Genomic DNA, 14,465 nt, shown 5'->3' with positions numbered 1-14,465 from the left:
GATGTGTAGTGCTTGACTTAAATATTTCCATTTTATGTAACTTAATACTACATTTATCTGCAGTTTACAGGTTGTAGATTCAGATTTACACTCTATAATATATATATATATATACACACACATATATATATATGTAATAGATATGATTCATTACTATTTATTAAATTATCTGGTTAAAGTAGTTAAATTGACCTTGAACAACAAATAGTAAAAGTAAATAATTCATGTCCATTGTGCTAATAATATGAATGATTAATTAATTGGAGTTTCAGTTTGTTCCTCAGTGAGATACAGTTTATGTCTCCTCTGGTGTCTAAATAGCATGCTGCCGGTTTGGAGGTTTGAACCAACAACCTCATCTACACCTGCAGCTCCGTTGCCTCCAAAGATTGTCTGGTGTCTCTCTCTGTGGTTCTCTCCGGCTCCATTATTTATGAATCAAGTCTAAATGCCGGAGCTCCTGGGGGGGGGGATTAGACGCGGAGATTCGCTGTAATCCTTGCGGGGAGGAGCCGGACCCGGTAGGTGTGGGGTCGAGGAGGATTTTCACTCAGGGAGTAGCAGCTGGACGCATGCGCCGGCCCCCCCTTCCCACTATTCCTCCATCCACAGTGCACGAGCAGATGGGATGAACTTGTCGCGTTACCTGCTTAAAGGAGCCGCTGGTCGCGTGAACAGCCCAGCCTGCTCACGGGATAGGTGAATGTTTTGTTGTTGTTTTTTTGTCCTGAAAAGTTTAAAAAAAAGGGGGGAAATACTCGAAAGAGCACGAGGCCGAATTCGAAGATTAGTGAGGAAAAAAAGGTCTTTAAATGTACATGAGCACGGATTTAGCGAGGAACTGGAGCGCGTGCACATAAAGATGCGGAAACAATAACAGAAGCGACAACAATCTGGATTTTGACCCACCGGGATATTCGCGCGCGCTGGCCGGGCAAGCATGCCTTGGCTCAGCAGAAGGGTGAGAATGTTCCCACTCGGAGTGACACCCAGACACCCTGAAGTTTTCTGCCCGTTGGGACTATTTCTTTGCTATGCATCGGCTGGTTTTTGCACCATTCCGCGGAACTAACGGGGGTTTCGGTTTTTATGGACCTGAGTCACCATGTCAAAAGTGCTCCAGAAGAAGAACCACTGGATCACCAAAGTGAACGAGTGCCTGGTCGCCAGGGACGCGCGCGGGGAGCTGAACGTGGATCTGCGCGGCGGAGCCGAGAACGGAGAGTTTCCGTACGTGGGGCAAGTTGAGGAGGGGGATGCTGTGGTTTACCGGGACGGTCGACTGTGCGAGGGGGAGCTGCTCCTGGAGGTGGAGGGGCTGCCTGTGTCTGGATTACCCCTCTATGACATTTTAACTGTGATGAAGTGCAGCAAGGGTCCCGTCAGGTTGAAAACTGTGCGTCAAGGTAGGATCAACTTCAAAAGTCACCAGTACTGTGCGTGTGTGTGTGTGTATTCAACTGTAGTTCCTAATTGGTGACATACAAGTTTGCTCCAAATTTTTAAAGACAATTAAAAAAAAATCAATCAATAAGATCAAGAACAAATCCTATTTTAAAAATGTTATTGACAATGTATTTATATTGTTTACTCATGAATCCAGATAGATTTTCATCTATAATTGAGTTCACAACACTTTTTAACACACTTATTATGAAGACAACTCATGGGATTCCTATCATCAATTATAAGTACATCTTTTTGGGGGGTTTTGGTACAAGACAAATTACCCCCTGCAAAGATTTTGCAATGCTCTGTGAAAATACTTTAAAAAAGAACAGTGCTAGCAACTCCGACACAAACTTTTATCCTGTTTCATCATCAATCACACATTAACCTCCTGGCTAATTGGATTGACATGATTGAACTTAGCTTTTAATAAAGTCAAATAATATTCATAACCAAACTTCAACTGCAGTATAGAGTTGTTCTTGGCTTGTGACTTTTCTAGTCAGAAACAGACATCCGCTCATCTTCCTCGGGACATATTTCTGCATCGATCTCACAAAGGCTCTCTCTGCTGTTATTTCCTATGTATCATCTAAATCTATCTATAGGTTTCATTGCATGATTGGCACTGAGAATGAAAAATGCAGAGGTGATGTCCTGAAATGTCTTGTTTTTTTCCGACCAGCCGTCTAAAACCCAAAGACAATCAGACCGTGGGCAATGGGTCAAGCTCATCACAACACGCAGGAGGCACTTCCAGAAATAACCCCAGCTGCCCATGAGTGGTGAAAGGTTTTGTTGTCTTGTATCTTGACTGTATTTTATTGAGCATCTGATAACAGTGGTGTGCCTGTCAAGGTGCAAAGGTTGTACATTAGGTCGTAGAAACGTTCTTAGAATGGTTTATAGCAGAGGCTAATTTCAGTTTATGCATTTGAAATGACTGAAATGAGTGAACAAAAACAGGTGTGAACTACACTTTGTTTTACAACTTGGACAGTCTTCTTGGCATTTGAGTTTCTACCTTTTTAGATCAACCAGAAAACTCCTCGAGGACCAAAAGGTCTGGCGGTTTATGGTGCTCTGATCATAGGTGGGTTTGGCCGGGTGTCTGGCGGATCTCCGTGACAAAGGGCCCCTGGTCGCCTTAGATCTCGCCTTCAATTGAACCAAGCCAGAGGCATTCAGGGCAGCCCGCTGGATGCCAGGCATTCCTGAGAGGTGGGGCCAGGAGTTCACTTGTACACCCCGGTGAAACATCCAGACTTTTACATATCAAATCCTCCATTTTGCTCCTGTTTCAACCCTCCTCACGGGTCACTCCGTGATGACAGGGTGGGTTAGTGAGTTATCTGTTTAAGGAGTAACTGCACACTTAAGCTATAAACTACATGATATGACTGTACTGTGATGAAACACATGGTGTAAATATTGTTTCTTTTTAAAATAAAATAAGAATTGGCAATTCATGGTTGAAAATGGCAGAAAACGGCATCTAATGTTATCCATTATCTTGCAAGGCCAATTCTGAGAAAGAGTTGCCCGTTTGGGACTAATCTATGTCATGAAATCAAAGTAAACCAGAAACCTCACCCTATCAAGGAGAACCGGAAGAACCATTTGCTCCTGAAGAACCATTTTTGAAGAAAGGGTTCTTTGTGAGATTCCATAAAAGATCCTTTTCATTTCAAGGACCGTTTTTGAAAGACTGAGTTCTTCAAGGATTGTTGAGGTTTGGGATAAAACCTTCAGAGAGGGTTCTGGTTGAAGCCATTACTCCATGGAAGGCTTTTCTGTAGAACCTCACATAGGGGGTTGTGGGTGTAACCTTTCACAGATGGTTCTGGGTATACCCCATTATGTTTGGTTCTAGGTATAAGAGTTCCACGTGAAACCTTTATAAAAGGTTCTACCAGAAAGCAAAAAAGGTTATCCTATGAGGACAAGGGAAATAACTCAATACGGTTCTAGTTGGCACCTTTCATTCCTAGGAGTTCTTGTTAACAGCCTTAGTCGGTGGAAAGGTTCTGGATAAAACCTTCTGAGAGGGTTTTGGGTGGAACCACTACACCATAGAAGGTTTTTCTGTCGAGGTATAACCCTGTATTTTGGGTATAGGTATAAACCTGGGAAAAGGTTCCAAATGGGATCCTTTATAAAAGGTTCTACCAGGAACCAAAAAGGGTTCTCCTATGAGTACAAGGTGAAAAACTCAATACGGTTCTAGTTAGCACCTTTATTTCTGGGAGTTCTTGTTAGCATCCTTAGAAGGTTGAAAAGTTCTTGATAACACCTCCAGAGAGAGTTCTCGGTGGAACCATTATTCTATAGAAAGGTTCACTCTATAATTTCTCATAGGGCGTACTGGGTGGAACCTTTTACAGATGGTTCTAGGTATAACCCTTTATGTTGGGCTCTAACCTCAGAAACCAAATGGGGTTCTCCTGTGAGCGAAATAACTTTATATGGTTCTAGTTAGCACTTTGATTTTTACGTTTTTCTTTTCTAATAACTAGTTCCATGAGTTCCATGAGACGGACTCTGTTATGTAAAGATTGTATTAAGTTGTGTCTCTGGTCTTTGTGCGTTGGGAAGAAGGCTTTCACACATCCAGAGGATGTGACAGCTTTGTAGACACAGATCTCGTCTGTGATGCGCTCGTCCCAGAATGCAAGTCTCTTATATTTCCTTAAGTATGAAGATTTTGTCAGTCTTGATTTAGTGCAACCGGCTGCATAAGTATATCCCTGAAAGGCCTGTCAAACGCTTGTGACATGAATGCTGCGGTTATCTCTCTTCCTCTCTGTACCCTCTGCTTTTTACCTCTCCTTCCACATCCACCGTCCCTTTACTAGCTCTGTGTTTAAGGCAGCAGTGGTGTGTATGTTATCTTTTCATATGTTCAACCTTTGGCACAAACAGACTGAGAGACTGAGAAACTCTGGTGTGGATGTCTTCAAAGGAACTGTTTAAATCGCCTTGTTTGCATGTGTTGCATATGTTTTTAAATTTTTTTTATTAAGGTTTATACATCAGAATTTTAGCTTTGGTCTTGGTGGAGTGACTTGGATACATTGCTAACAATGGCAGCATACCAGCGAAGGAGCAGTGACGCCACACACAAGCACCGTGTGTCATTTAAGCCTGAACAAACAGCTGAAATTCAGAGACTTTGCCTCAGGTGCTGTAACAATGAGGTTGGAATGAAACGCATACCAGGCGGGTAACAAGATACAACCATCAGAGCTGTGGATGGAATACTTGTGAGGTACTACAGCAGGCAGAGGCATTCGAGCTTATCATTTCCACTCAGCTAACTGTAGCCGTGTAACGGTGTTTTAAAAATGTGCTGATATTTTTCATTTTGGTATTGGTGTCAAACTTCAGGTATTGTGTCGGCACTGTAGGGCTGCAACTAACCCATAGTTTAATCATTGATTCATCTGCTTATTATTTTCAATCATCAATCATTTACTCGCTTTGTCTGATCAAACGTCCAATACACAAAAAGATATTAAATAAAAGGTTTATGATTATAGAAGGTTCAGAAAAACAGCGATTATTCACATTATTTAGCTTTTAAGTGTAACTAAAATGGATGAAATGGAAGTTTAGTGTGTGTTTGTGATAAAAAACAATTTATTTGTGTTACAGGTAGTCCCAGAATATGGTCAGTGTAGTTTAAGAAGAGCTTACATTATTGCAGTAACATCCGCTTTATAAGAATTCCCCAGTCATAGAGGAGAGTAAAACCATGTCTGTACAGTCGGTACATGAAGAGGCAGTACTCCTCCACTGCATGCCCGTTACATTATCAGTAATAGGCATGGAGAGCCCGCAGGGTTTCTAAAGTGCACCATGTTTTTCTCTTTTGTAGTTCACATGCATCATGTTTCATCTCCAACAGAGTCCAACACTGAGACATATTCACCATGAAGCTGAGCGACAGCAGCAGTGTTTCCCAAACTTTTTTTCTGGGAACCCACTTTTAAAACATTACAAACCATCGTGACCCAAATCACAATGGGCTTTATCTATAAACCGTGAGAAGGGATCATTTTGCCATTTCCACAGCACATTATATTCTTGAACAGGTAAACCAGAAGACCTACGACCTCACAACGATAAGCCACTGAACAAATGTTTGATTGGCATAATGAACGACACAGTGAATCATGAAAAATAAGAGTTCTCTTCAGACAAACTTTTTATTGCTTTGTTGTGCATGAAAAGCTGTGAGCAAATATGTTATTATATTGTACGCTCGCATGAAAAAACAGCTCTCAGGTGACACAAACAGAATCCATTATCCGTACAGGTTTCTGGAATAAGGCAGGAGAGCTGGTTCTGCTCTTCAGCTGGCAGTTAGACATCATAAGTCCCAACTCATAGAAACAGAACAGAAGTAGAACGAACATTACCGATCAAATCAACGTAGCAGGGGGGTCAGAGTGGCGGCCATTTTTACGTGCAATGAAATCTCTGTTTAACATGAACGATTTGTCATTTGTTTTCCAGAACAGATTACGTTGTGATATTCAGGAGATTAGGACCAAACTGTTTCTCATGCTTGGAGATAAATGGTGTAAACAAAAGTTACAAAACTTATTGTCTCATAAAGAATAACTATAGTGCAGAGCTTTATGTGAAGTCTAACGTAAACAAGAGACAGAGATCCCTATCGGGAACATCTGCATTAGCCTCAGAGACCGGCAGGTTTATCCAGAAGGAAAACTACCGTATACTGTGATACAGCTTCAACGTGTGGTGACCTACACACACACACACACACACACACACACACACACACACACACACACACACACACTCCTACGAAGTCCATCACACACACACACATGTTCACTGCAAGAGAGAGTCTCATATAGCGGAGATAAATTGACATTTAAGCTGCGCTCCTACTAGATTCACACATCTGGAAGGGATTACGCAGCATTACAGGCTCCGTTTTATACACATGAATCATAGTACTACTTTTAGTCTGTTTCTTTGGTTTTGTTGTGGTTGTCAGGACCAGTAATTACACCTTCCTGAAGATGCAAATTGCGTAGTGTGAGAAACGCTCAAATTTTCCCAAAGGTCCTCTGTCATCATGCTGGATTTCACAAGCTGAGGCAGAAAATACGTCTCCAAAGGAATAGTCCGCACTCATCTAACTGTTTGCACAGTTATGCTGCTACGCTCAATATAATCAACACAACTAGAGCTGCTATTTTCATTGTTTGATTGAAGGGTGTGTGGGATTTGGTGGCAGATTTCCGAGCTTGTCGGAGAACTATGGTGGCCTTCTGTCAAAGAGCGGTAAAAACCCAGAAATGTTTCACATTAAAGAGGCTCGAATCAGAGAAATTTCTCTTAAAAAATGATTCAAACTGAGTCATCGATCACTGAATTTCAAAGTGGACATCTCATTGATCAGTCGCTGCAGCGCTAAGCCTAGCATCATTCTTTTTTGAGTAAACATCAGGGTGTTGTTCAGCCGAGGTGAGAGGTGTGCACATGATCCTCAGAGGATTTCTCTTGCTGCTGATCTCTCCATCCCTCCCCTCCTCCGCCTCGCCGCCAATCTCCAGAGAGTCAGGCTGCTCGTAAGCTCTTGAGAGGGCCGACCCGACCCTCCGCTCCCCAGCGTATGAAACGCTTCACGCACTGTGGCCTGATGTCCCGACGCTAATATTTACACTCCTGTTTAATCTGAAGGCTTCTGACTGTATGCAGTAAAACAAATCGAGACGTATCCGTTTTAAAGCAAAGTAATTGGTGCAGTAACACTATATGGTAGTTTGTGAAGGCTTTCTATTGGCAGGACACTGCTGGTTAATGTTTAATGAGTTACCGGGTTGAGAGATTAACTCGCTCAGACTTGCACAGTCCCTCTTCTGTTCCAGGCATTGTCGTCCTAATGGGTCACACTTTGTTACAACATCAACACAGTGAGGAGGAGGAGGAGGAGGAGGAGGAGGAGGGAAATAGGTCAGGGATATTCATCCCTCAGTCTACAGTTTACAGTCCAAACACACTGAAATTCAGTATTCTGGGATATTACCAGAGAATGTTTACAATTCAGAAGCGGGAAACGGAAAGTGTTTGGCCTTTTTTTCTAATATTTTGCTTGAAAAATGAGAAATGATGAAGCGATTGTGAAAATGTATTTTTTTATGTTAATTGTAAATTCAGTGACTGCGGCTTCTTATAATTAGTCTGGTGGACTTTCTGTGTCATGAAATGTTTATCCAAAACAAACCCCCGTTGTTTTCTCTTCAATGGAAACAAATAAAATAAAACGGATCACTTCCTGTGCAGCAGAGGAAGTTTCCCGGCAGAGTGGGAAGCCCGACACTGTCTGTGTGTTCCACAGCAAATGCCGAGGACTTCCTTGAATGGCGATATGTTGGATCACTGCTTTATAACATCAGTTTTATTTACTCACACCAAACAGCTGGGGGTGGTTGCTATATTGCATTAATGTGTCAGGTGAAGCTGTTGCCAATATGCACTGAGCCCTCTAGTGGTGGAATGGTGTACTATGATGAAAGTGGATCATAAAGGACTGAGGAGGAACTGTTGTGACTTGTTTTGATTTGAAGTAGTTCAATAATGCAATTAATGTTGTTTAATTGTTTCAAATAGTGTATAAAATGAATGTTAAAACATACCTTATTGACATTATTTGCAGTAAATATGTGCGAGTAGAATAAATGAGAAACCTGCTGATGATAATAGTTCAATATTGCATTCAGAGATTCTTTTATTCTGAAAGGGCATGGAGGAATCCCATCCCATCACCTGAAACTTCCCCTACACAACAAGGAGTCGGATAGTCAGCTTTGATCTCAGAGGTTCAGAGGAGCCCAACTCGTCTTCCCATGATCCTAATCCCCGAGTTACCCCCCCCCCCCCCCCCCCGTTTTAAAAGGTGAACAAGTTAAATTACACCCCTGACGACTTCAAACAGGTTAGAGAAGGTTCAAACTCTCTGGTGTTGTGTGTCCCAGCGTCTCCTCCGTCCTCCGTCGTATATCTGCGTCTTGTGGCAGGTGGAAGGACGTCTTATCTAAATCGAAGCAGCTTTGCAGGAACCGGCTTCCTCCCGTCTGATATTCTCATTAGTGTCAAAAAGCTTGAAGACTGTTCCGGTGTTGTGGTTTGAGTTAGTCACAGGGTCTCGTAACAACGAAGGGGACCAGTTGCTGTCCCGTCTGACCGTCTCTGTCATGGTGTGAGAGGCCCTGCAGCTTCTCAAAGGTGCACAAAGATTGTGAATACTGTTTTAGTCAAATAAAAAAAAGCTTTAATATGCACAACAAACAACGCCACCTCAGAGTTCAAGTGTTTAGCTTCACGCAGTCTGATTGATGTGTGGCATGCAAACAGCTGCGTGTGCATCTGGAACTCATCTGCATAATACCCATAAGACATTTCTCTGTTGACTGACACCACAGTCTGATCAATCCTGCCGCGGTGACGGTTTCAGTTATTCTCTCAGAGTTAGATTACGCTCTGCTGCATGTTCTGCGATACACGCTATACGCCACCGATTTAAACATCTACTGTCAAAACGCTCACATCACAGAAAGATGTTGACGTATACCAGCTTTTGATTTTAAACACGCAATTAGCAAGATAACTCAATAAACCTGTTTTGTGACGCTGACCCCAGATTTGCTTTGGCGACCTGAAAACTTTTTTGAAACAATTCGTTTTTTTGTACATTAGTAGGTTAAAACCATAGACTGTATATAAGAAGTGCAGGCAGTCACAGTGACGTCACCCATTGGTTTGTGGACTACAGTTTTGAAAACTCGAGTGTCTCTAAAAAGCCAAAGACATTCAATTTACAGTCTGGCTTTCTGGTCATGACCAAACAAACGTATCACATGAGCCTTCCTAAAAAGCAAAACAATATTTCCCTTCAGTCCTTTGGCCTGCTTTCACACACAAATCTACCACAATCTGACACATGCCTCCAACGATCAAATCACTTGCTGTTGTTCTTGCAGCTGGGACACTCTGAATCACTGTCTCCACAGTAAATTTAGACTGTTGACAAAGCAACACGACGATGGAAACGGTTTCCTTCAGCTGTTGGTCCGAGGGAGGGACTGACCCTGGGCTGCAGCTGTTTGTCGGAGGTTGGCAGCATCTGGCTGCGCTGATGGGTGAGGTGCGGCGGTGGGGGAGTCGGGTCGGGTGCACTGACAAGACAAATACTTTGAGCTGAGCGGGTCAGGCAGGGTTAGAGCGTGGACGGGACTGTAATTTGGGTTGAACGGTCGTTTGTTTTGGGTAAAAACAAATGGAGACAAATTAAACACAGTGAGAAAAGCTAGAGCTAAGGTTATGATGATACACGAGTCGCAGCGTGTTTTTGAGTCTAATAACCATCAACCACTTTGGGGAGATGGCTTTCCTGCAGAGCTGAACATTTAGTCCTCGCGTCCTGACGTTTTCAGCGCCTGCTGATGGATTTGCCGCCAGGGACCGCTCTGCAAAAAGCCTCCATATTGCTGCGTTCAAGTAACCGTTTTGTCATTGGTTTGTGACGCCGTACCTCGCCGGTTGTGACGCTTGTTGGCAGCCAACGCTCACATATTTAATGTCAGAGGCTCCGAGCAACCTTGAGATTTCAAAAGCAAGTTTTCAGGTGAGAAAGTTCCCAAGAACCGTCCCTGTTTGCAACTCCAAAGTTGTAGATTAAACAACTTTTACAACTATGATATGATTTGCGATATTAGGCAGTACATTAGATGCAACACTTTGACACAATTAATCAAATTCATTGAAGAACATATAAACCTGATTATGACGTGATTTTTGCATCCAAAAAAATATGTTTTATTAATACAGTAGAATATGATGTGTAGGCTTAAAGGAGACATTCAAATCTCACTTTTTACAATAATGGGACCTATTGGACACACATTTGGACGGGGGCGGTAAAATGGACAGGGGACGTAAAATGGACACACATTTAGCTTTTAACAAATTTTGTGTCTCCTGCGACTTTAAAATTGCAGAAGGCCATATTGCGATTTCGAAAAAAGTTCAATTAATTGTGCAGCCCAAGAATAAATGTATTTTTGCAAGTCAGAGAGTGTCCAAGAGTTTGTTTACAAGATATGAGCGATGGGCGCAGTGCAGCTGTTATGTAAGTGATACAAAATAAATACTCAAAAACTATTAATTTGTCAATATAATTACTGATTTAATTTTGTGTCTATCAATGAATTGACGAATAGTTTTAAGCTCTAAAATATCATCAGTATGTTTATGTTAAAATAATACCACACACATAAGAAAGGAAACCTTCTCGCTGTGGATTATACACAGTTCTGCTTTACTTTCTTGCATAGTTTTACCAGGAAACGCTTCTTTAAAAGACTCAAGGTCTTTACTGTTTTTAGCCTCAGTTAATACACATCCTTCCTTCTTTTAGGCCTTGAACTCATCGCCGGCTTGACTGTCCCTGGAAGTTGTCCAGTCCTATTGTCATCTCCAGCTCTGGTGGACGTCTTTGTCATTAGTGGGAAGGACGTGGGAAGGAAGGGGTTACTCATCGGGTTTTACTCATTCATATGACAATAACCATGACTTTAGGAGGAGCGACAACACTAACTGAGAATCTGGCTCCTTTTATTAGACTTGAATGGGAACACTCGACTGTTTATGTTGTGCTATCAGATCCCGTTATAAATCTGCATAATAATGATGTTCGCCAACAGGCTCTCATTAAGAGAGATGTAAGAGGACAAGGACTTGACATGTTATGTCGCATGAATCAGTGCCTCATTAAAGCCACAATTATACAGAATTGCATTGAGTGGGGAGCAGTGCTCAATCTCATTTTAGTGATCTGAACACATTAATGTCGAGTGGGATTATGTAAAAATGTCTGATCCAGATAAATATTTATTTAGTTCTAGTGGTTTTTAATCCTAAGAGACCCACATAGACCCAATTTTGTCTATTTATTTTAGGAGGGACAGGGGATAGGAGGAGAACATAGGTCAACAGTAGATGGCACATAGATGAGGAAGCTGGGAACCTGAAGATTGTGAATTGTGAACTTGTAAAAAGGTTTTGAACATTATGATGGAAGTACTATATGATGGCCATTCCCATTTTTGGGGGTTGATACCATTTGTTACACAGATTCTGCGCTTAACTACCACTCAAGGATTGATAAAAAATTATCAAAAGTCCCTCATAAATACAGAATTAAGACACCAAGATCGTGTGAAACCCCATAGAAATAATCCAAGCTGTGATTTGGTGTTTAAAACTTCTAACATTTCAAGATTTCTGCAAGAATTGCTTTTTCTGGATGGATCTCTGTTCTGGAAACTGCTCAGAAACCCCGTTATTGACAATATAGCCAGGAAAGCCAAACATCCTTTGAATGTCCTAGGTCTCTAGTTTGTGGTTGTAAAGTGTCATGAGGCTGTGATTATCCGAGAGGTGACAACAGGTCAATTTATACAGCGGTGACACGTTTTAAATATGGTTTCAGTATGTGAAATGGCTACTATGGGGACTAACATCATCACACATGAATACAAATGAGCTCATTGGATTCCTAGCTCGCTAGCTGACGGCTAACTTGTTGCTATCTTGCGAATTCCTTCATGCTCTGATGCTACACCGGTTACTGAAAATTTGCTGAATAACTGCTCCAGAGAAGGACAAGCTAACTAGCTGACTAGCGGTTAGCGCTCTAGCTTGCTAACTCTGCCATGCTGAACAGCGCACTGGTGGGTCTAACAGTCCCGCCGAGTCACTCCCTGTCGCTAAAGAGAAGGGCAAGCTAACTGGCTAACTAGCCAGCCATCCGTCTCGGCAAGCTGTGACATCACTTTACGGCCCCATTGACATGTATTGTCATCATAACAACTAACAACAATCACCATTTTCTTTTGTACTAGTCAAATGATAACAAGAAACAGTTCCATGTTTGATCTTCTCCAATGCTTTGATTTTACTGCTCTTCCACTTTCTGATTGATCAGGGAACATATCTTACACCTTAACAAAGGATATCATGTTCCGTTTAAATTAAACCATTTTAGATGGCTGTTAATTCAACAAATATCAAAATAGTTTCTGACTAATTTTCTGCGGATCCTAATCGAATGATGGTATCAGCTCTGTTTTAAAGGATTCTTGTAATAGTGACACTAAACTATTATATGTTTTGGTGGAAGCCTCTCCGTCTTTTAGAGTCACAACTGACTTGGCTCAGCGGCGTAGTGAAACCGCCCCCTGCAGCTCCTTCAGTCCATTTATTTAAAAGGCCTCACATCCAGTTTTTAACCTTTTCTCTCTCGCTCTGTCTCCATCGCCTGTTGCTTATCTCCTTTCATAGTTTCATCTTAAATGTCTCGCAATCACCTCCGTGTTCGGCGTTATCCGGCTGTGAAGGAGACTTTCCTGCAGTTGGAAGGTCAAATATTTGATGGTTTGACGTAGACGTTTATAACATCGCACACAGACACATATTCACCTTTTAGTGCGAAGCAGTTATAACTGAATGCTCCAGTTCAGCCTCAATGAGCTGATCTTAGACACCCCACAGGGTTTGTGGCTCTTGAAATGTCTTTTTAATCGCACAATGAAACGTTTTGGAGAAAATGTCTTTTCACATTTTATCATTGTGTCTCTGGTTGAAATGCAGATTCAGCGGTTTCCCTTTTTGTTTGGTTGAGGTTGGTTGTACATTTTTGCACGCTTCTGTGCACACGCAGCGCTTACTAAAAAAGAGACCATCTGGTATATTGTCACCTAGATTTCCCCGACGGATCAATCTTGTTGCATCGCCTTCAGTCAGAAAGAGTGGGCGGCATGTGGGGTTTGAGAAGCTTTTTGATGTTCACATCCTGTTCGATTGATTGATTGGGTTCTTTACGGGTTTGACTAAAACCGTTTCCTTTTACTTGAAACTTAATGATTAATAGAAGACACGCGGTTTTTAAAGGCCGGTATAGTAACGGTATTTTGGAGCAGACAAAGCAGAAAGAAGATTAATCAGCCAATAACCCTGATGAATCATCAAGCTCAAAGTGATTGATGGGCTACCTGGATAAATCTAGGACTGAACTTCAAACTAAATATCTACGTGGAGAGCAACATTCATTATTTGAAGGAGGAAAGTGAATTACCCGTTTATCACGGCGATATCAGTCGAAGTTTATGACGAGCTTTACTTCTGCAGACCCTGTTTTTAATAAACCAGTTTTTGTCAATCCAAATGTAATCGTAACTAAGAGAATATCCTGAAGTGTGATTTGGTGGATTACATTGTCAGAATATGTTATATTTATTTCCAATGGGCAATGCGCTGTTCTCTCAACCACCTGTGAAGGTTTGCAGCATCACGATCTCTCAGCTGTCAGTCTGCCGTGTCCTATCTCTGCTCTCAGACACTTTTGATAAAGACTTAAGACGTGTGCCTCACTGTAAGCGATTCATTCTGGATTCTTCATACTTCAACTCTGTACATTCTCAGCATTGTTGCCTCACTTTCTGGTTCTGTATTTTTCTTCAGCATATTAGCTGAATCTTCTAACAAACATGCCCAGCTGGCGCTTCTGAAATAGTGCTTCCTCTCAGCACAAAATTCGAGCAGCATCCATTTAATAACTAACTGAGGAAATTCACATGACAGATGCAATTAATGAACCCTCCTGATGCTTAGCCCCGCGGTTAGAACGGCTATTTTTGTAAAAGTAAAGTAAAGGTTTCACATATGTTAATCAATATTAGCTTCAACACAACAGACAAGTCATATATATTGGTCACTGGTTGTTCCGTCCAAGCGACAAACCTCCGATACTGAAGATTGAATCCGATGCTGAAGTGCCTTAAACTTGCATTCTTTTTAATGGCCATTAGGGGGCGACTCCTCTGGTTGCAAAAAGGAGCCTGGTTGTATAGAAGAAGAAGAAGAAAAGAAGAATAAACCATTTTGTCATATACATTTACACATACACGAAATTTGACTAC

The 14,465-nt window shown here is 41.8% G+C and overlaps 1 protein-coding gene across 10 annotated transcripts in view; it reads left to right on the top strand.

Annotated features, from left to right (window-relative positions):
* The first annotated feature begins 975 nt into the window (after positions 1 to 975).
* The window catches only part of LOC306780998 (membrane-associated guanylate kinase, WW and PDZ domain-containing protein 1-like), an 88,189-nt gene continuing 74,699 nt past the window's right edge, over positions 976 to 14,465 (top strand). For all 10 annotated transcript variants that reach the window (XM_079273596.1, XM_079273595.1, XM_079273594.1 and 7 more), the window contains exon 1: positions 976 to 1,406. In XM_079273596.1, coding sequence (XP_079129722.1) covers positions 1,106 to 1,406 — 301 coding nt within the window. In that variant the 5' untranslated portion in view covers positions 976 to 1,105. The remainder of the gene's footprint in view (positions 1,407 to 14,465) is intronic.

This window comes from Melanostigma gelatinosum (genome assembly GCF_949748355.1).
Source record: "Melanostigma gelatinosum genome assembly, chromosome: 8".
NCBI classification, from domain to species: Eukaryota; Metazoa; Chordata; class Actinopteri; order Perciformes; family Zoarcidae; genus Melanostigma; species Melanostigma gelatinosum.
The sequence above is the reverse complement of the archived record's forward strand: the minus strand, read 5'-3'. Positions and strand labels throughout refer to the sequence as shown.